The sequence below is a fragment of the Phaethon aethereus genome (genome assembly GCF_964289735.1).
Source record: "Phaethon aethereus genome assembly, chromosome: 1".
In the NCBI taxonomy this organism is placed as follows: domain Eukaryota; kingdom Metazoa; phylum Chordata; class Aves; order Phaethontiformes; family Phaethontidae; genus Phaethon; species Phaethon aethereus.
Genome location: NC_138575.1, coordinates 120,641,583 through 120,664,642, shown reverse-complemented (window position 1 = coordinate 120,664,642; position 23,060 = coordinate 120,641,583). Strand labels below are relative to the sequence as shown.

The following is a 23,060-nucleotide window of genomic DNA, read 5'->3' as shown; positions in this document are numbered from 1 at the left end:
CTTGCCTCCTTCTATCTAAGGCATTTGGTAGTAATTCTTAAAGGCAAGCTTGATTTCAGGCCATTCTGTTTTTACTGCAGTTAAAGTTTCAAAGGCAGTTGTTGCAGGTCCATGCTAAATCATTGAGGTGCAGGTGAGAATGTTCAAGGTCCTATATTTGAAGAATTACAGGCTATATTGCTATTCCCTAGTCATTTTACTTTAGATAACAATGTTTGTGTATGGGTCAACTTTTTCAGACTTGCTCTATTTTGAATGATTTTTTTCATTTTCTGTCCTTTGGAAGAGATAGGTAAGAAGCTAAAATTGGTTATTGTACTGCTTTTGCGGTGGCCTGATTTTCTGTGTCTTACGGTACAAAACAATTTGATGCAAGAATTCTACTGCATGATCCCCTTAACGAGGGGGAGTTGAGGATTTCTGGTTCTCTCAGAATTGCATGTTGTAGGCAGTTAATGTCTTGATTCTGTAAATATATTTATCAGGTAATGTGAATGAACTTGTCAGTAGTTTATGAAGAGCAATTTCTTAGAACTACTACTAAATCTTAAATGGGGAACAGCAAATTTAAAACTATTGGCTTACAGGAAAATTCTTATGAAAAGTTTTGACGTGATCAGGCTGTGATGTGATAAGGCTGTTTCAGTTTTTACAGTCAGCAGTGCTTTTAGCCATCCTTTCAACCCACATAGGTTTGTTTACCACATATATACTTTTATCTAACTGCTTTTTTTCACTTCCTATATAAATTAGAGTGACTCTGAGTCTTCATTAATACAATCTAAACGTAGACTGCATAGAAGGAAATATCCCAATTACCGAACACGGAATAACATTGAACAACTGGAGTCTTCTGATGAGGAAAGAGATAACTGCTTTGGCTTGATAGAGCAGGTAAGTTCTCTTCCAAGTTCTGTATTTTGAACTTGAGTTCCTCAGTAAGTGAAGTTTCATGTAAATGTGTCTTTGCTCTCTTAAAACAAACAAGCAAACAAAAACCCCACCTCTCTTACCAGGGAAAGTATTTCTGTAAGCATCATTGTTAGTACTTCCCAAACCTAGTTATATATTGTTTAGTAATGGCAATCTTTCCTGTCATTTTATAAATGGCTGAACTATTTTTGCTGAGAATCTTCTAAACCAAATCCACAGCCCAAGGCAAAAAACTGATGTACAATGCTGAGGTTGGCTTAAAGTGAAGTTTGGATTTTAGACGAGTTATGCTGTTTCTCTGCAAAAACCCTCCAAATTTGTGCATACACCTAAAACTGGAAATTTTGAAGGTTCTTGATAAAGCATTGTTACAGTCTCGTAATGTGATTCTTCCACGGAGTCTGTTTATCCTGGCAGAGTCCTGGCTTGGGGTGAAACAGGACTTTGTTGTGGGTAGGAGGAGCTTTTGACTGTTGTGTTATCAGATGATGTAAATCAGTGGTAAGACAACTGTAGTACAAGCACTCCTGCCTCGCACACAAGGAAATAGTCCCAAACTGGGAAAGGGGGAGGAAGTGGAAGGAGCAGAGGAGGTCAGACTTGTTTGATTAGTCACTTTAAGGGGGAACAGTGAACAAAATGGGGGACCTTCAGGAGATAAGATAATTATATAAAGTAAGATGAAGAATGATATTCTCTGGAAATGGACTCTCTTCTAGCCTCTTAATAAAGAATTCCTATGTGTTTAAAAACAAAAAAATCACTTAAATATAATGAAAAGTTCAGGTTTTCTTTATTTTGGGAATGGGGTGGAAGGGGCGTTGACAGACTTCTGGCACCTAATAAACGCCAAGCGCACAAAATGCAAATACTTATGTGCACTGTCCTGTAAATACTACAGATAATTAAATATTTTTGAAGAAATTACGTTAGTATTATTCATTTTAGTATTATTAGATCTAAAACTAATAATACTATAAGAAGCCGACCTTTGATGTAAATGGGGGTTTTTTGTTTTAATCCTACAAATAGTAGGATAAAAGAGAAGAACTGGCTTAGTGAGTGTTGTCCATCGTGTACACAGTGTTGAACAGGTCTTAGGGGGAAAACTGTTAACTTTGTTACTCTGAAAATGACAAACAAACAAACAGCTGGACTAATTCAAACAGTATCGAAATTGAAGTTGCAAGTTAAATCTTATCTTGTTTTCTTACCTTTTTTTTTTTTTTCTTGACAACATATAACTTGAGTTGTAAGCAATGCATTAAGTCTCATTTCAGTTACGGAAAACACATTTAAAACATGAAGTTAATGCAGATAAATTGTTGAACAACAATCAGGAAATTACATCAAAATGTATTACAAATTAGGTGTCTTGACTATTTAGTTTTGCATTTAAATATATGCATGAATACACCCAATTAGTACTTGGTCAATGATTTGATACTAAAACTGGAAAAATCACCTGATTCTAACTTGTATAACTAATGAAAAAAAAATCGTAGAAGTGTTACTCTTGTAACAGAATATACCCATGTTGTGTGCGGATGGGAGATGTGATACTTTTCCTTTATTTGTTCCTCTTGCAATCTTTAAATTCTTCCTTTGCATTCTAGTGAACTAGATTTTACTGTGTACTTTACATGACCTAATTACAACATCATGAGTCTGGAATTTGAAGGACTCAAAATCGCCTACCACTTTGTTCTGATGAACGGTGTGAACTTATTCTTTGATTAGAAAAAAACAGAACTGTCATATGGTGGGGGCATAGAAATGTTGCTTTGTGAAGAGTGACTACAGCAGGTGTATCCACATGTGGCTAATAAAATGTGAGTGAATATACAGAAGCTAATGATTAATAGTACACTCCTGAGGTTAATAGGTAAGTTGAAATCAGCTACAAAAAAAACAACTTTCATTTCCATTTTAACAACTCTTTTTACCAGATTTCTTCTTAACTTGATAATATGCAGACATGAGTGGAGAATGTGTTTTACATTTCAAACCCTGAAAACGCGTGCTCTGAGCAAAGTCTTGGGTTGACTCTGCGTATTTTTAAATTCAGGAAGCTGAAGAAAGCGAGGGCTCTGGCTCATCTGAGGAAGAGGAAGAGTGGAGAAGTGACAAGAAAAGCAACAGCAATAGTTCTAGGTAAAAGCGAACATATAAATCCTAGCTTTTACTGTAATGAGTTTTACTTGAGTTTTGGCAAATTGAGAGTTGTATGGAAGTTCTGTTGTGCTTCATAGGTAATAATTTTTTTTTTTGTAGGGTACTGTACTGACATGCTGTACTGTTATTTAGTGTTCCATTTTGCCAAAACATTTCTGTCTTCTAATGTAGTTTCAAATCCTTTTGCTTTTTTGTTAGATGGCAAGGAGAAAGAAGATAGTCTTAAATGTTTTTATAGTGTGTTTTGTTCTGGTGGGGTTTTTTGTTTGGTTTTAGGTTTCATTTTGTTTTAGTAACGCAGCAAACAATTGCTAACTCTTACAAAAATGTTTGGAAAAAAAATATCTTAATTTTGATAAGGTTACAATTTTATTTAGAACTGAAGTTATCTATAACTGTTTAATCACTTTTCTATTTTTTTTAGATATTCTTTCTAGAAAGCTGTAGTAGTAGAACTGAAAAATACTGAGACAGACAGATACAAAAAAAGCAAATGTGTACCTGTGAGGTTTGTAGAACAGTCCTTAAAGAATTTAAGTAGTATTTGGCTAGTGTGTTCTTTAGGGACGGCTCTTAACTAGTCCAGAATTTCATTGCCCAACTTTCTTGGATAAAATTACCAATTTTTAGAATTCACCAGGTTTGAGGATTTTTAAAAAACATCCTTTGAATTACTGTGTTCCCAAGAAACTATGTTAAACATTAAGTGAAGTAATTGTTACAGCAGGTCAAAGTAATTTTAGTTCTTTTGATAGTGTTTTCAACAGCAATCAATATCTGCAGATATTTGTCTAAGTGAATTTAGCATTCTGAAGTACTGACAGCTTGGTTCTATGTTTGTATTTTCCCTGACCCCATCCACTATGGACAGCGATTCTTCAAGTAGATACTCTGACTGGATTGCTGATGCAGGGATTAACCTACAACCTCCTGTACGGACTTCACGACGGAAAGCTATCAGATATTGCAGTACTTCAGAAGATGAAGTATCAGCAGAGAAATCATCTCCTCCAAAGAGGAGAAGAAGAAAAAGGAGAAAAAAGCCCAAACCAAAAAAGCAGGGGGAGGTATACAGTTAATGTCTTCTGCTCGCTTTTTAATAGGTTTCTTAAGTTTTTAGACCTCTTCACTAGAAACTGTTAAAGTAATTGTTATTGCCATTGGATAAGGATGCTGGTATCACTACATACAGTGTACCCTTAATTTGAGACTATTCCAAATGGAAGGTATCTTCTGATTTGTATGGAAGAATCTGCATTCCAAATGAAGTAATTTTCACTTTTCAAATCAAAAGGGTTCTCAAGGTTGCTGGTATCAAAGGGGAAATGTGATTATTAAGTAACTGTACAGAATATTAGACTAAAACCCTGTTAAACTGGTTTTAAGTAAAGTACCTTTTTGAAAACTCAGAGCCAGTTGTGATAGGACAAGGGGTAATGGTTTTAAACTAAAAGAGGGTAGATTTAGACTAGATCTAAGGAAAAAATTTTTCACAATGAGGGTGACAAAACCCTGGCACAGGTTGCCCAGAGAGGTGGTGGATACCCCATCCCTGGAAACACTCAAGATCAGGTTAGACGGGGCTCTGAACAATCTGATCTGGTTGAAGATGCCCCTGCTTACTGCAGGGGGAATTGGACTAGATGGCCTTTAAAGGTCCCTTCCAAACCAAGCTATTCTGTGATTCTATAGTCACTGTATTTATGGTGGCCATTGATACCTGTGTTGCATTTTTAATATTGTATAAGTTACAATATTTACTAATTTTTAAGTTAATTTAAATAATTATCCTTTCTAAAATTAAAATAGCTATTATTTGCTGTTTTTTACCATAAAGGGACAAATAGATATTTTTTTTAAATGCTTGAGGTAATTTTGATTCCCACCCCCCCACCCCTTTCACTTTCTTCCAAAACAGTATTTTTGGAACTGTTTTAATATGGTTATTTACTGTGCAGTATCTCTCATAATTTTTCATTTTCAAATAGTTTCTTGCAGCTTGATAGATTTTTTTTTTTTTTTTTTAATTGGGAGCTGAAATTGCCATCTAAATTATAAAACTTTTGTTTCTCTGAAGACCTGCATAATAGCAATCCTACTCACTCAAATCTTCATATAGGAAAGGAATGCTTACTTAGTATTAGTACTACAAATACAGTTACAACTTGAGCAAAACCTTGGAGGAATTTTGCTAATACATTTTGGAAGTGTGCATTAGTGTTCTGTAAGTGAAGATTCTGTCTGCCAAACTAAAATGTAATGAGTTGTTTTGATGTCATGTCAGCAGTGTGTCCATTATGTCTAATTTTGCTCTATATTAAATGTGAAGGCTAATGCTCCAACACAACCAGTAAACATGGATTTATCATATGATTGGCATCCTCCTGTTTGGATAACAGACACAGCTCTTCGAAGATCCCCTTTTGTTCCTCAGATGGGCGATGAGGTATGAATATCGATTAAAATCTTTAAATGCTTGTGTTAACTAGCATTATTATAGTTACCAAATATAGGATAACTTTTACTATTTGTTTTTTGTTTTGTTTTGGGGGTTTTTTTTTAGGTAATATATTTCCGACAAGGGCATGAGGCTTACATTGAAGCAGTTAGAAGAAATAACATCTATGAACTGAATCCACACAAGGAGCCATGGAGAAAAGTAGTTCTTAGGGTAGGTCTGCATTGAAGATACTGGGGGTTCAATACTAGTAGTCTGTGAATGAAGAGTTGTCTTATGCTGTTCGCAAAACATTGATTTGTGAGGTTATGCTACTTCCCATAAAAGTTTCCCTATGGAAATGATAGGGGAAAGTGTCTTCAATTACCAAAGTGTCTTCAGAGTTACCTGTAGGAAGCCCGAATATAAATAAGCAATGTTAAAGTTGCCAAGTCTGACAGACTGTCTTCCATTGAAATCTCAAATACGGTTTCAATATTCTTGGCTTTCTGGATGTGGGTACAGTTCATGTGCTTGGTTAACTAATATTAAATTAATAGTTCTGTGCATAGTCCAGAAGATAATACTTGCTGAAACTCTTGTTACCTGTAGGATCAGGAATTGGTAAAAATTGTTGGAATTAGATACGAAGTTGGTCCTCCCACATTGTGTTGCCTCAAGCTTGCCTTTATAGATCATGCCACTGGAAAACATACAGACAAATCATTTTCCATCAGGTATGTGCATCCTTATTCTTCTGAAAAGCATTTAAAAACATGTTTCTTCTTAAGCTTCTTCCTAAAGCCCTAAGGTGCACACATGAAAAGATTATTTTTTTTTATCTAGATACCATGATATGCCAGACGTTATTGACTTCCTTATATTACGTCAGTTCTATGACGAAGCACGGCAAAGGAACTGGCAAGCTTGTAAGTTTGTTTTCCAAGTATTTGACTAAACTATTTTGAAATAAAAAATTTATCCTTGGCTAATTGCTGAATATGCTAGATGCTACTTGCTTGTGATGTCAGAGGGCACTCCGACTACAGAGGGCTTCTCTTTGCCCATGAGAAATTTGAGTCCTGCTGTGCTAAGCATTTTTGAGGGATTACCATAGAGCTAAGATCCAGTCTTCAAAACATATATCGACACTCTAGTGTTCCCTTTTCTTCTTTCATGGCTAAGTAGCAAAAGTATTTAGAATTAGCACTTGAATATTTTTGGCATGGTAAGTTGTCTCATCTTTTATTGAGTATCACTGGGTTTAGAACTTGAAACTGAAATACGATGATCAAAGGTGTTTCTAATTGCGTGTAGAAAAAACATAGTTAAATAACTTTTCTTAGTAGAATATCTGAGCAGACTTTTTTTGCTCTAGCTGATAGGTTCCGATCCATTATTGATGATGCATGGTGGTTTGGAACAGTGTTGGGTCAAGAACCGTATCAGCCTCAATATCCAGATAGTCACTTTCAGTGTTACAGTGTTAAGTAAGTATAAAAAGATCTTACACTTCTAATGTAAGTAGTGTGGGTTACCTCTTACATAGTGGTTTATTGGTATGAGAATGGATACATTGTTCAAATTATTTTATTGGTTGTATTATCACTTCTTAATGGTTTCAAGTTGCTAATCTAGCACAGTGTGAGTATGTAATAACTTACGGCAACTCTTAGTGAATATTAATATGGTAAAAGAAGGTATTCACCTCTTTCGCATTTACAAATCATTTTGTGTAATGACTAGCGCAGAATCTCTTCCACGAAGCAAGCAATGCAATTTCCGGTGTACGTTAATTCTTGTTCTTCTTTGATAATTGGTTTTGGATGGGGGCATGCTGAATCTCTTCTGTTGTTGCTGACATCACAATCCTTATGCTTCAAGTTCTCACACTTCCGTCTTTCACGTTATAGTCCACAGGAGCAAATATACATATAAGATGATCTCATGCTATCACTTGAGACTCCTGTAAAGGATGTTTGCCAGTGTTTTTCTCTCTTCATGCTTGACACATTCATGTGAAGATGGAACTTGAGTCTCTTCACTGCCTATTGGTATTCTGCCATATTCCCTATTGTGTAGATCCCACTTGCAATTTCACCTTTTGATTTCCTTGTTGGGTGATATTTAGCTAGATACCTGGCAGATAATGTAACCCTGTGTTACCTGTAACAGACAAATCCCTTTGACCAGTCTGCTTGTCAAGAGATAATACTGCCTACATGAAGACATATAATATCAAGTGCATTGTTCAAAACATGGCAAATTGAGCAACTCAAGGGTATTAAAGTAGAAAAAAGTAACTGCTTAAACACAAAAGGCCAGGAACATCCGAGTCAAACTGGTAACGAGACAGTTGGTCCCATACCTTCTTTACCAAGGCATGTTCTGAAAAATTACTCCCTACTATCCCCCCATGATGGTTTGACATTAGTGGTGTTCCTGTGCACCTTCTTCCATATCAACAAAGAGGTCCTTCACACAAAGGAGAAGAAAGGTGAAGAAAGATAACTCTGGACCTCAGTGTTCAGAATCAGGATATTGTCTTTGTCCTGCCCTGTCCAAGTTGTCTGGAATGGTTCTGGGATCTTGCTTGCTTTGGATTCCCCCAGCAAGGGAGGACTGTAAGGAGAATAATCAGTGAATATGTAAGATTCCTATCATGACAAGAGATTCTTCCCATGTCTTTTACAGTATATTTGATATTCAGAGATTCATTGTTAGAGGACTTTTTTTCACTCGGAGGCTTTTGAACCTGTCACTCATCCCAAAGAAGGGAAGCACTTGTAGACAATTCTGTGAGACTGCCAAGATTGTGTTATGTATTTTCATTCCTTGTCTCATCTACTTTACTTGTCATATATCCTGTCGATTTTCCTTATTGGGAAGGTGTAAGTAGCTTCCAGATGAAGTTCTTGCCTGTATGCTTTTGGCAAGTGAATTTTCACTTTGCTACTACAGCTCCAATTAGCAAATTGGCACTCCTGATGTGCCATAAATAAAAGTGGCATCAACATTAAGTGTCTACAACAGATCATCTCACCCTAAAGGACTTCATGTTCCTGACAGTGATAAAGCTAAGACTGCTCCACGTATAAAGGATCTGTCAGTATGTGTGAATACTTGTTTTTCCCTTCTGACAGTTGCTTAATTACCCACAATGAAAAAATACATGCAGACAGAAAACTGAAATTCAGACTATCTGCACACTGATTTGCCCTCATTTCATTCTCGTTCAGACACTTTTCTTACCTAAAGAGAGGATCTTGACAAACTGACATGGTGCTGGATGCTTACTGACATCTTACTCATGTCCCAGGCATGAGAGATAGTACGCTTGGAGCGTATCTCCTGCAAGGTGATGTAGGGGTAAAAATACTCAACCTACTGGCTAGTATCTTTTCCCTTGATTTGTGAAATGATGTACAGAGTAAAAATCCACTGAGTCCAGACACCAGTATGAAAATATGACAATCTTATTTCAAAGTATTAAATTTTATCTGTTGGATAACTCAAACCCTTTGATATGCTACCATGGGGAATATATGTTATCTTCCATATGTTATACCTTTCATATGTTTTGTTATGTTACCACAGTTGTTCCTTAATACTGAGTTTAGATGGGGTTTTTGATTGTTTCATTGGCCAGTTCAAAATCAAGTTTTCAGTTATGAAAAAGAGCCTGTAGCCAATTTCCCAGACTCCTTTCTTCTGTGAACACTGAAGGATATTCCAGTATTTTAATGCACTAGCCTTTAACAGAGGAAAGTTTAGAGCTGTTTTGAAGTTAGCTTAAGTGAACAGGTAAGGAATGCAGTGTTCTTTAAAGAACACTTTCAAAAGAGAGCTCTTTTGTGCTGCTTTTGTAGAGAATGTGACTCTGTTCTACCTTGACCAACAAACAGCTCTTCTAGAGAAGATTCCTACGATACGTATATGAAAATGTCTGGAGTGTTTTGCAGGTATAGTTAGGTTTTGGAACTTGGCTGGGTCCTTAGCTCTTTTTGTAAATACAATCCTTTGTTCAGGAACCTCAAATCTTGTCTACCCAAGAATCTGCATGTGGTTCAGCAGGAGTAGCTTCCTAATTTGCATTCATATGCTTTATACATTGGATGCAAAAAGACTTTGAAATACACTGCATTCTACATCTGTTTAAATGTGGAAAAACAACTTAAACACAAATGGTTGTGACTCTTGTCTTGGAAAAACTGCAATATGCTGTCTCTGTTCTTCACTCAGGATTTAGGTTATGGTGCTTTTTCAGATGGTAGAATTTTGCTAATTCAGCTGAGTAGAAGTGCTTTTTATTTTATACCAGAAACAACCTTTGAAAGTTGGCTTCAAAACACTCAACGATGGGGAGTGTGGGAAACCACATTCAAATGAGATGAAGGGGAGTAATTGCCACATAACTTAATTGAAAGTCTTATCGGTAACCAGGTTGTCACACACTTTGGAATAATCTCAAATTATCACCATCACTGTTGTATAGATAATAAATCATTAGAAGATGTATAAATGGATTTTTTTTTTTATAAATAGGTATTTGTGAAAAAGCAGCTTAATAATATGTAAAGTTGTGTTACCTGGATGAATGGAGCTTAAGTGGAACTAAATGGGGTTTGGGTTGTACTAACCTGTATTGATAGTTTTTCATGCAATATTGTGAAGTAGTATGTACATTTATGAATACCAACAACTTCTGAAGTACTGTATGTTAACTGGGATGGAGAACTGAATAGATGAGCCTTCAGAACTCTGTTAGTTCATAAACATCAAACAGTCTGAATGTGGATGGATCCAAGTTTTCTTAAGTCAGTGGGTAATCCAAAATAATGGAGAGATGCTCTTGCCGGCATAGAGTTTAATATTATGAGGATGATCATATCAATTTTCAGTTTGTTTAAAATACATACACAGGAGACAGTAGACCAAATATCTAAGTTACTAAGTCATAAATAAGTACATGGCATTCACCCAAGCTTTTGAAGAACTCTGATAAGAAAGTCCTGGCAAAGTTGGACCCTGTACCAGAGGACTGGCAGATTGCTTATTGTAACTCCTGCCACCAGAAGAGGCTCTGGAGGGAAGTTGGTGAGCTGTAGACTGATGTATTTGACTTCAGTTTCTGGTATGTGCCTATAAGAAAAAATACTACTATGGAGCATAAGGATAGGGCAACGAAGATGGTGAGGGGTCTGGAGCACAAGTCTTATGGGGAGCGGCTGAGGGAACTGGGGTTGTTTAGTCTGAAGAAGAGGAGGCTGAGAGGAGACCTTATTGCTCTCCACAACTACCTGAAAGGGGGTTGTGGCGACGAGGGTGTTGGTCTCTTCTCCCAAGTAACTAGTGATAGGACGAGAGGAAATGGCCTCAAGTTGCGCCAGGGGAGGTTTAGATTGGATATTAGGAAAAGTTTCTTCACTGAGAGAGTGGTCAGGCATTGGAACGGGCTGCCCAGGGAGGTGGTGGAGTCGCCATCTCTGGAAGTGTTCAAAAAACGTGTGGATGTGGCACTTCAGGACATGGTTTAGGGGACATGGTGGCGCTGGATTAATGTTCGGACTTGATGATCTTGAAGGTCCTTTCCAACCTAGTGATTCTGTGATAAACCCAGCTGTAGGAAAGAGCCAGCACTGAATCTGTACAGGGAAGTTCTGCCTCTCTACCCCCTTTGAAGTTCTGTGACTTACTTAGTAGGCGTATGAATAAAGTGGACAGTGGACAGCATATATTTGGATTTGGATCAAGAAGCCCTTGACAGGATTTCTCTTCAAGAGATGTTAAAATAAGATGACATAGGATTGGAGCAAATACTTCTTTATGTTAAAAATTGGTTAAAGGATAGGGTGTAAAAGAGTGGTTCTTAACAATCATATTTTAGGCTGGAGTGGTGGGCTTCCCCAGGAATCGGTGCTGGAACCAGTTTTACTCAGTGTCTTCCTAAGCCTCTTGGAGGGTATGCGCAGTGAAATATCCAAAGTCTAAGTATCGGAAGTCATTTCAGGTAGTAGTCAAATTATTACCCTAAAAGTGAGGACTTCCAGAAGGACCTCGTAAAACTGACTGGTTAAGAAAGTACCAGATAATTTTCAGTGCAGCTTTATGTTAGGTATGACATCTGAGGGAATGGTCTCATTTATGCTTATATGACATTGAGCTCATTAGTAGAATCAGCTGAAGACAGGAATGTTGAGGGTAGTCATTGACAGTTTGTCTGTGTCTGCAGTGGCAGCTACAGAAACCAACAAGGTGTTGGTCACCATCAGAAAGGACATCAAGGACAAAACAGTATTGCTCACTGCTTTCTAGCATGGTGGTATGCTGTTGTTTTAATGCATTTTAAGTCTCAGCATCTAAAGGAAGATGTAATGACTTTGGGAAAGGTACAGAAAAGGGCAACTAAAATGGTTAAAGAGTATGTACCAGATGCTTTGTGGGTTAAGATTAAAAAAAAAAAGTGACTCTTCAGATGGAAGAGAAAGGTGAAAGGGGTGGTTTTCATAGTTCACAAAATCGTAAAGGTGACTAGAGAATTATTATTCACCAAATTCTCTAATGACAGAACTAGAAGTGCATGTTGAAATCTGTAGGGGACTAGTTAAAAAGAGTTTGTGTTTGGTTTTTATAACATTGGGGGTAGTGAAATTTGGAAATACATTTACACAGCAGTCTGTGGAAACGGTATTGGCAGGTTCAAAAAGGTATTAGAAATTGTTTGGGATGTATTCACAAACGTGCCTAGAAGACTACAATGATCATGAGTGCTGCAAGTAGGAGTAGAATGGACTTCTATCAGGTTCATATGGTCTCTGTAAATAGCATCTCCCAATAATAGTTTCAGAAACACAGATTACTGGTCTAGCTGGACCAGTAGGGTGTAAAGGTAATCTGGTCGAGCATTTCTTATCTTTGAGATACCAAAATTCACTGGTATTTTTTGTGGTGTTAAAAACAGGTGAAAATCTGCCCAAATGTGGTAGGATTTTGAGAGATCTCAAAATGATATTCATACTTAGTAGTTAAGTATCAGGGTGAATATGCAGATGCACTTAGTATCAACTGTTTGCGTTTGCTTCCTCTTGGTCCTTATTTAACTTCAGTTTCTTCCTTTTATACTTAGTCTTTTCTTTGTCTTAATGTGGTATGCTTTATAAAATGAAGTGTTAATATACCAAATACCTCAATTACTGTTCTTCCCTTTTCTGAAACATTCCATGGACTTGCACAACTACTGCTGTGTTAGCAAAAAAAAAATCCCCTCTCCTGTGTGGTTTTTTCATCTTCCCCTTGACATTGTTATCTCATTTTTCCAAGTGTATGGCTTATTTTTCTTCAGCAACTTCTTGATACGGGCTTTGTAAAATTAATTTTTATATTGGGTAAGTTACATATAGCCAAAATCAGGAGCACAATTTTAATTTGACATTAATTATGAAGAATGTTTCCTTTTTTGCACTGTGACAGCTGATTGCTAGCTAATGCTTTTGTTTATATACAGGTTTATACAGTATATTTTAATACTGTGATTTAAATATGCTTAGAGGGAATACTTCTGAGTCAAGATAACTTTACATTATTATTGTGTTTTGTATTTTAACTTGGTGAATCAGATGGGACAATGGTGAAATTGAAAAGCTTAGCCCGTGGGACATGGAACCAGTTCCTGATAATGGTAGGTAGAAACTCATGTAATAAAACAGTTTAATGTGCGCTTCTCCCTCTTTCTAATTCTTTTGTTTCATGCAGGTAGTGGACCTTAGATGATTCCTATCTTTTTTGCAACTCCTGCCACTAAGTCATTAGAGTACAGTATCCATTGTGCAAATCTACTTAACAGGTGGAACTGATATGGTAATAGCTATCCTTTAAATTATAGACAATGTCAGCAGGGTGTTTTTGTGTGTTTGAGCAAGAAAGTTTTTAAAGACAGTCTTGCTTCAGATTTGTTGAAATACCTTGAATATACCTATATTTTTTCCCTTTGCAATCTTCCAGAGCAAATTTGAAGGAAATAATTTAAATGTGTAGCTCTGGCTTATGTAATAAAACCTGAAACTTCCAAATACCAAGTTTCAAAAAAAATCTCAAGCTTCGAAAAACTAGTTTGTTCTAACACATTATAGTATAACGGGGTGGGGGAAGAATATATATAAAATTTCCAGTCAGCAAATCCTTACAGCATGTAGTTTAAAACCAGCAATTTATGAAGTTTGCTGGTCAAATCCAAATTAACTGTAAATGAAACAGTTGGGATTCCTGGCTTATCTTAATCAGTTCAGTTTTCCAGTGCTTGTCAGTACTGAGAGAGTAGTTACTGAATAAGCTGTCAAAAAGATACTGGTTTTCTTAATGTTTTCTAGGAGTTAGCTTGTTTCCCAGACATGAGAAAGGTTTATACTATATTTCTTTTCTTAAATATGAGTATATTGTACACATGTGGATGTTCTCAGCAGCCATCTGACTGTCTAATCTTTGAAGTGCTAGCTGGCTGCTTTAGTCATATCTTGTGATGACAAATTCAGCAAAACAGTCTGAAATCAGAATATGAAATTGAAATCTTTATACATTTTAGTTTATAGAAAACAAGTAATCAGCAGGATTTTGGTTTTACACACACACAAAATTAATTGAAACGTTCCACTTCTCATCACCTGTTTCCTTCTAACATACAGAAGCTTCTCTTATTCATCATGAACGGGTTAATGCTTCCCATATATGTCACTGAGAGACAGTTGTATTATTGTTAGAGGCTCACAAGCCTTATGTGTGAACTTAAGTCAGGATTTATTCTCTTAACAGGACAAATTGTATCAATTTCTTCTGAATGCTGTATACTATTTTAAGTGCTGTTTATATCAGTGTATTAGTTATCACTACTTCCTCCTATGGATTGAAATATAAAGAGTAATGTTCTCAACCACTTCAGTTTGAAAGCATGAAGGAACTAGAATTCTTGAAATCGCTACACTGGCAATGTAATGACAGAGACATCTTACAGACGTTAATTTAAATCTGGATAGTGTTAAATGTGTAAGTTGTCATTTACTGGCTGTATCACAGACAAATTCTGACTTCTTTCTTTGATCTAATAAGTTGTTACTTTGCCATGTTAAGAGCTTATGCTTTGATTAATCTGAGGAGCTATGACTTTACCATAGGAAAACTGGGATGGGACACACCAAAAAAAAAAAAAAAAAAAAAAAGCTAAAAGCTAGTGTGTCTTTTGTGGAGAAGGTCAAAGAATTGAGAAGAAGAGCCTCTGAACAGGTCAAGGAGAAGTACCAAAGCAGCCACTAAGCTAGAGGAAGGACAAAAATTGTCTGCAGACATCTGGAACTCCTTATTTTCTACCTTTCTTTCCAGGCAGAAAATAGCACTCTGTAGGGAAGTAAAGCTCTTACAGGGAGGTTTTGTGCATTTATAGAAAGCATTATTAATGTTAACAATACAGTATAAAATAGGAGTTAAACCCCTTCCCCTTTGCTTTCTCTTCCTTTCTTCAATTCAATTACTTACAGATCAAATTGAAATTGTACCTTGCATTTGTCGCTCTTCTCTCAAAATATTTCTTCATTCAGTTTACTAAGATATATGGGAGAAGAACAACGCTGAAGTTCGACTAACTAGCAGGTCACAACTTTAATTTGTTACCTTTTGTATCCTGCAAGCATAAGTTTTTTTTGTCTCCTGATAATCAAGATACAGTAGCAGATGCCAAACTTGTGTCTTGTCTGGGACAATGCTGTCAAGACCAGGAAAAGCTGGTGCACGGGGACCTGAAAGTTCAGTTTTCAGCAGCCTGCTTACTAAACCACTATTGGTGTGGACTGGCTGTTGTATACATTAACCGTCTGTACCTGTACTGTAAGCATGGTAACCCTCCTCTTGGGGATTCAGCTTTCTGTGACCCATTTACTCCTGAAGATTAGACCATATGGTCATACTGTGTATATATATATATATATAAAAAACATACCAGGAGTTATGAGAAGTCCTGTGTCACATGTACCAGGGTGCTGCAAAGAACACAAAGCAGAAATCTTTACATGCTTGTTGAGAAGGACAGAGTTTTGTTTGTTTTTAGTCTGTCATTCTGCTTTAGTTGTTACTCCTACAGGAGAAAATCCCTCTTGAGCGCTTATGCAATGGAGTACCAGATACCGTGTTGAGTTCTCCTTGACACGACCCTATGTAAGTGTAGAAGCATTACTTGCTGCTTTCTCTTAGTGTTGTCTTGAGGAAGTTTGGTTGCAAAATTTCTTTCAGCTTGAAGATGAGTTAGAACGATCATTTAAGTGAATCACCTCTGCCCCTTCAGCTTTTCCTAGCGCCTTTTCGTATTTTATCCATTTGTTTCTTGAAAAGCTGCTTCATCTTTGGTACTATTTCAGTGGATAACAAATACTGTTAGGGCTTCATCAATGCAATAATGAACAGAGAACTAGAAATTACTTTGGGTTATTAAGACTAACCCTATTCAGCTGAAGGTAAAAATTTATTTTAGAATTTGTATGCAACATATTCATGGATTACAGTCATCGTAACACTAACAAGGACCCTATCCTCTTTCTTGCTTTCCTTTTTAATGGACAGACTCTCGGATACTAATGGAATTTCTTACTGTTAGTTTCTAGCTATAAGCCTACATGCTCTATACTGTTGAATTTATCTGCTAGTAAAAAATAATTTATCTACTAATTCAGGTTGTCCTATTTGGTACAAAGAAATGATAGTGCCTACCTACAGTGTCTGATCAGGAACCTTCACACGCTTGTTCCTTTTAAAGTGCTTAAATGAAATGAGGAACTTAGCTTTTCAAAAACAATGAAAGTGCAGAAACTGCAGATGTACTAAAAACAATCTGTGGAGTTGAGGGAGAAAGATACTCAGGAATAATACATTTTCTACTCAAGTCATTCTACATTGGCGAGATTGCATTAGTCTTTGGAAGCCTGACTCTTTCTATAGAACCATACATCACAGCTTTATATTTCTACTAGTTCTGATTGCTTTGAAACAATTAATCTGCCATGTTCAAAACAAATATTTTTTTTTAAATGTCCCAAAGATCACAGTTGTTAATACCAGGAAGGATGTCACAAAGTATATTGCACATGTTTAAAGGTTGGGGGCACAGATTGACTCATTGAACTAAGTTACAATCCTGTGAAGTTTAGGGTGTGCATTTCAAACAAAAGCATATAAATGAGCTTAAGCCTAGTGCTTAGATGAAGAGAGGAAAGAGCCTTCTGGAAATCCAGAACTGCAGAGAAGGCGAATAAAGGCTTTCTTTGCTGTTGTATGCATTTTTGTGTACTTTTCACCACAGTCTTAGCATCAAACTCCACTTTAAGGCATGAATTTTTATGTCAGTTACGAGCATACCAGTATTTAATAAGCATGAGTACTTAACAATTCATTTTCTTGTTTTGTGTTCTCACTTCTTCCCCTTGCCTATTTGCTATCACTCTTTAGTTGATCAGCCTGAAGAATTAGGAGCTAGTGTTTCTGTGACTTTTGAAGAGGTGGAGAAGCTACTATACAAACCCCAAGAAGGGGAGTGGGGGATGAGATCTCGTGATGAAGCGTGTGAACGGATTATCAGTGGTATTGATCAGCTTCTGACTCTTGGTGAGCATGCAATCTAAGCTTCAGGTAGTTCTCTCCTAACATTACGTTTATAAGCAGGTCTCTGGAATATCCATGGCATCCTTTAAGAATTCCCTATGATAAAGTACTGTAAATCTTCATACATTTTTATGTGCAGTTCTTTCTGTTTGTACTGAGATTTTTATATTTCTAGACGATCATTGGTTTATCAAGAATAATTCTACATAGCAATTGAACAGCTAGCTCAATTGTCATATGCATACCAGCTTTGAAATAGTTTAATTAACCTTGCTGTTTATTAACAGACATTTCAGCAGCTTTTGCCGGTCCAGTTGACCTGTGTACGTATCCCAAGTACTGTACTGTGATTGCTTATCCAACAGACCTGAACACTATTCGGACAAGACTGGCTAACCGATTTTACAGGTTAGTACTAGCAGTAGAAACAAGGGAGAATGTGGCCTTGAGTTTGTCCATTGTGAGAAGTTCTAAATGCTTTTTGGTAAGAAGAGCAATTACTCTTTTTACAAACGTTTTGAAAACCAATAGTCCAGTAGCTGAATTCAGCATCACTAATGTTTTGTAGCAGGGCTCTGATGTTTGGTAAGTGCAACATTATATTCATTTTTATTAAGTTGCTTCATTCTCAAGAAAATTGATTTCAGCCTATATTGGTACTGTTTTCAGAGTTACAATAAACACTGTGCAGACATTCTTTGTTTGAGAAATTTGCTATTCTAAGTTAGGATTTTTTTTTTTTAAATGAAGCTACTTCAGTGCTGAAGACTTTAATTCAGATTTTCAAGTGCTGTACTTCAGTTATTTTGAACTTGAAGAGGGTTAAGCTCTAAGTGCTTATTACTTTCAGAAATGGTCTTAAACACAGCACTGAAATGTTAAATATTACCACTGGCATTTTAAATGATAAAAACTTATGGTAGAGAAAGAGGGAAGAAACTGAAGTGTAGTGATGATAAAGTTCTGATTTGCTGGGTATCCATAGCTCTAAAAGAGATTTAAGGGTGGTGGTCATCTGGACTTGCATTCAGTGTTTCTGTAAATACAGTGAAGAGACGTTAATAGTTGTTTTCCTCCTACATAAGACTGAAATAGTGTCTTGGGAGATAGTTTGAAATTCTGTAGGTGAAGAGCTGCAAACTTGGGGTATCTCTGCTTCACAGTTATAAGGAATTGGAAAAATGAATAATAAAAATGAAATTACATAGTTGTGCTAGCTCATTTCTATCAAGTTACAATTTTTAATTTGCAACAGTTCCTACAAATCTGTCATCTCAGAGGGCACTGCTTTGACTAGTCCGTTGGCCTCAAGGCAAGGTATTTGAGGGAAGACAGAAAAGATCATAGCTGAGATGTCTTTAAAAATATAACTAGATTAAGCTTCTTGTCATTTTTGTTTTATTGCTTGTGCCTTATGTTTACTAGTTGAGACTTACTAAGATACTACACAACTCGTGTTCCATTTGACAGGGCTTTGTGACAAGCAACTTCTGATGTTTCCAGAATAAATATTATAATTTACAGTGGTGATTAAATAATACTTTTTCCCCCTCGTTTTTGAATAAGGTCAAATGTAAGCTTTTTTAAAAAATATTTTAAAGAATCTGGGGCATCCACAATCCTCAGTAGTATTTCAGTAATATTTTATAATTTAGTGGCAACAAATGCTAGTGCTTACTTGGCTAGTTGCATTAACTGAATTTTAAGAATTAAACCAAAACATGATAGAAATTCACAAACTTTCTGAAGATGAATTATCAATAGTGAGTTGGAAAATGAGTGAGCAAAGATGTGCATTGTTGGTTTTGCTTCCTGGAGTGAGTGTGTGTCTGTTTGTATACATATACATACACACATACTTCAGTTTTCCATGTGAATGAAAAGTTTGCAACTGGTCTAACGAGACTTAAAGGACTTCTATCTTAATCCAATAAGGACAGAAAATTACTAAGATATAATTTTAGCGATTTTTAAGCTTTTCAGCTTAGTATTAAAGGTGCAATGCTTTTTAATTTTAAGGAGAATCTCTGCATTGGTTTGGGAAGTAAGATACATTGAAAGCAATGCTAGGACCTTCAATGAACCTGGGAGTGCTATTGCTAGAGCTGCAAAAAAGATCACTACCCAGCTCTTAAAGTTTATCAAGTAAGTGGCATTTTAATGTAAATAGTGCTTGAATACTTGTGCTCTTAAATGGTGGGACAGTTTAATATCCCTTTGTTGTGAATCCTGCTTCTTTTGATTCCTTACTATTTTTCAATACACTGCAGGAAATTGATACAATTCTTTTTGAGTATTATCTTAACCGGGGAAATACTTAAATGTTCACCATAGGGACATTTTAACTTCTTCCCTTGGTAACATTGACTGGTATTTATAGTATCAAAATGTCACTTGACATGAAAGTAGCTCAATCTGTAAAGTTAAGTTCTGTGCTGTCTAGCACTTGTGTAGAAGTTGTTGTTGCAGCTTGTCTAACTTAATTCAGCTGACAGGTTTCTTTTTGAAATAAGTTAGTGTAGACAGTCTTCCTGCAGGTAGGTGAGGTGTGAAGGCCCCTTTCAAATCCCTAATGCAAATTTCACCCTCCTCCCCTCACCACTTCTGAAATGTACAGCATAGCAGTTTTTCAGATATAACATTACTTTGTTAATATTATAATAATCTTGGGATTTTTTTCTATTTCATTTAGTTCTTAGTTACTGGCTTCCAGTTTATGTGTAGCTTTTTGGTTGTGGCTGGGTTTTTGCTATTCCAGTAACAGAGTTTTAATTGCATTACAGTGATCAGGACTGCACAAACATTTTTGAACTATGTAGCACAACAGATGATGAACAAGATTGTCTTGATGCTGATCTGGTAAGCTTTTTTGTGGATAATTCCAATAATGTATGATGGTAAGAAAATAACCACCAGCCTTCAAATATTTTTGGTAAAACTGCTAAATTATTTTTATGGAGATGTTTGTGTGTATTTATACATTTACATAGCTAATATAAACATGGAATATATTATGAATGTAGGGAACTGTGAGGAGATGCTTTATTAAAATAATTTTGAGTTGCCAATATTCATTAAGAAGTGTAATAAATAGGCATTTTGTACTATGACTGTGTGCTATCAACTAGAACAATTATTCTGTTTTGTGAGTGGCACTGTATTTCTGAAGCATGTTAATGTGCAGTAGTGCAATATAAGTATTTCAGGAGTTCATGAGTAGCTATCTTTCATTGTATTTTTAATTATATGCATCTGGTTATTTTTAAGGTCAAACTTGTCATTCATATGGTCATAAATGCTAAAAGCTGACAAGTTGTATAACTATTGCAGTGTTACTTTTCGGCTCTCAATTTTTCTGCATACCACGATATGAATCATGCATCAATTTGCCTCATTGAGAATTTAATAAAGTGCATTTATCTTAAGTCTTATAGAGGTAAATAGGCACTGTTATGCAGTGAATGCTATCTGCAGTGCTGTATGTTTTATTAGTAGTGTACCCAAAACTGCCCAAACTGATGTCTTTTTCACATTTTGATCTCTAATTCGGCATTTGCTAACAAGACTTCATAAATTGCAAAGTATCTGCTCTCCCTTGCAGGTTAATATGTAGGGAAGAAATTACATTGAGTCATTTTAGTTCTTTATTTCTCTACTTCAGCATCACCTTAGTACTTCCACATTGTAAGGTTTTCTTTTCAACAAAAGTGACTTGATCACAAGATGTCTTTTCCTAAACTCAGGACAAGGAAAAATCAAAAAGTTTTATGACATCTATTGTTAGTGATTTGAATTACTGATAATCTTTACTCATTGAGGTTCAAAGCTGATTGATATCTTCTCATTGCAATTTCTGGTGGTGTATTAAGGACAAAAGCTGGATTTCGGAATCTTCAGTGGTGGTATCTAGGATCTTGCTTTCCAAGTCTCTTAGATGCTGTGTTGTATTTTTTTATATGCTCAGTTTCTCTTTATTGAGAGAAATTAGAATAAAAATCTGTTTTTACCACAGTATCAAATCTAATGACACCTTGTGCACCCATTACCTATTTTTTTCATACATAATTTTTAAGACGTTTGATTTTATTTTGTGCAGGATGATGAAAAATGTCTTCCGAGAACATCATATAGAAGAAGAAAAGTGAGTTGGCTAATCTTTACCATATATACCCAAATCGGGTCTGGCGGGAAGAATTGGTTAACAGACTGTATTGAAATTTTGTGGGAGTGATGCTTGGTTTTATAAAAGTCATACAACAGAATTTTCCAATGGTATTAAGGAAGTAAAAGCTTTGCTTAAATAGGTCTTTGCGGGTTTAATGCTTCTATACTTGTTTTGTATAGTTGTCTAGGAAAATCTTCTAAGTTTGGTACCAATACTGTTCAGCGTAACGGTTTCTGGTTATCTGTATGATATTGCAATAAAAGCATTATTTAGCTAAGATGCTTGGGAAAAAATATTTTGAGTGACGGATATTATTCAAATCTTTTGAGAATTATTTGGTATCAGAAGGTATATTTTTGTGTGCCTTAGTTATTATTAAAAAAAAAACCCTTGAAAGATAGTAAAAGAAAACTGCATAATTTTTCAGAGTTTACTAATAAAGATTAGGAAAAAGTCTGCTAGTAGTATAGTGCTCTTTTTGTTAAAACCCAGTATGTTTGGAATTGCATTTTTCTGCTACAGAAATAATTCCAGACAGATTCTCAGGTTTAGTTTTTCTTGCTATATCTCAGTAATGTTTTTTCTAACTTTTTTTTTTTCCAAGGGACGGGGCTTAAAAAAAGGAAAAAACATGAAAACTGGCTATGATGAAAACTGTTGGAAGAAGCAGTGTATGGAACTGGTGAATTTAATTTTCCAGTGTGAAGATTCTGAACCTTTCAGGCAGCCGGTTGATTTGGATCAATATCCTGTAAGTTGTTCTTATTAACCTTGTAAGATATAAGTATTATTTGGTTTTTTTCCTCTTTAGCATTTGGTACCATAATAAGACCTCCGCACTGATTGTGGAGCTGTTTGTTCTCTTTATGGCTTTAGTCCCAAACCATTGAAAGAAATTTGCTTTGCTCTGTGCTTAGAACTGTGAGCTTTATGCTCTCCTGCATCAACAGAACATCCGTCAAAATACTGACACAGAACACAAAACAACTGTAGAGCAACGGTGGTGTCTACAAATATCCTGATACCTTCAGTCTTTTTTTTTGCTTGCTTTCTTACTTTCCCCTATAGAGAAAAAATTTTTAAAAATCTGTATGTTCTTAATTAAAACTAGTTTCTTGAGACATAGTCTGCAAAACCTGTTTTCTGAGCTTGAGCTATAAACTTGCTTTGTTCCTTCTCTTTCTCTTAGCTGTTCATGATATTCTTGCTAACTGTTTGGTCTCTTCTTGTCTAAAAACTCAAAAAACTTTTCAAAGAAAAAAATTTCTTAACAAGCATGCAGCTGTGTTCCTGTGGACTTCACATCTTGAGTTTGGGTCTCACTTGAGGTTTTAAAAATACCTTGAGATTCTCTAAAACTCGTTAACATGAGGGACAGAGATGTTTTTGATTTGTTTTTGGGTTTGTTTTGTTGTTTTGTGGGGTGGGTTTTTTGGGGTTTTTTTTTTAAACAGATCAGTTTGTTTCTCATAGTAAAAAGCATCAGGGAAAGGATTACGTTACTATTTACATTTCTCATTTTGATTAACAATAAAAACATTGACTTGCATATTACCGTTACTGGGTAGTTTTTATCGAGGAAACTCAGGAGAATTGAAACTGGAAATCTGCATGTGCAAGCATGTGACATTGTATCAAATCATGATACTTCGGAAATTCTGAAGACCTTGAAAATGAGAAAAAGTTTGTATGGGATACTGTAGTGGAGACTCAACT

The 23,060-nt window shown here is 35.9% G+C and overlaps 1 protein-coding gene across 1 annotated transcript in view; it reads left to right on the top strand.

Moving 5' to 3' along the window:
• The window catches only part of BRWD1 (bromodomain and WD repeat domain containing 1), a gene marked incomplete at its 5' end in the record, with an annotated part of 58,803 nt that overhangs the window by 22,240 nt on the left and 13,503 nt on the right, over nt 1-23,060 (top strand). Inside the window, 15 exons of the mRNA XM_082011335.1 lie at nt 754-894; nt 3,002-3,087; nt 3,980-4,175; nt 5,438-5,554; nt 5,672-5,779; nt 6,158-6,282; nt 6,392-6,474; nt 6,924-7,035; nt 13,162-13,223; nt 17,027-17,182; nt 17,467-17,587; nt 19,199-19,324; nt 19,963-20,038; nt 21,276-21,320; nt 21,949-22,095. Coding sequence (XP_081867461.1) covers nt 754-894; nt 3,002-3,087; nt 3,980-4,175; nt 5,438-5,554; nt 5,672-5,779; nt 6,158-6,282; nt 6,392-6,474; nt 6,924-7,035; nt 13,162-13,223; nt 17,027-17,182; nt 17,467-17,587; nt 19,199-19,324; nt 19,963-20,038; nt 21,276-21,320; nt 21,949-22,095 — 1,701 coding nt within the window. The remainder of the gene's footprint in view (nt 1-753; nt 895-3,001; nt 3,088-3,979; nt 4,176-5,437; nt 5,555-5,671; nt 5,780-6,157; nt 6,283-6,391; nt 6,475-6,923; nt 7,036-13,161; nt 13,224-17,026; nt 17,183-17,466; nt 17,588-19,198; nt 19,325-19,962; nt 20,039-21,275; nt 21,321-21,948; nt 22,096-23,060) is intronic.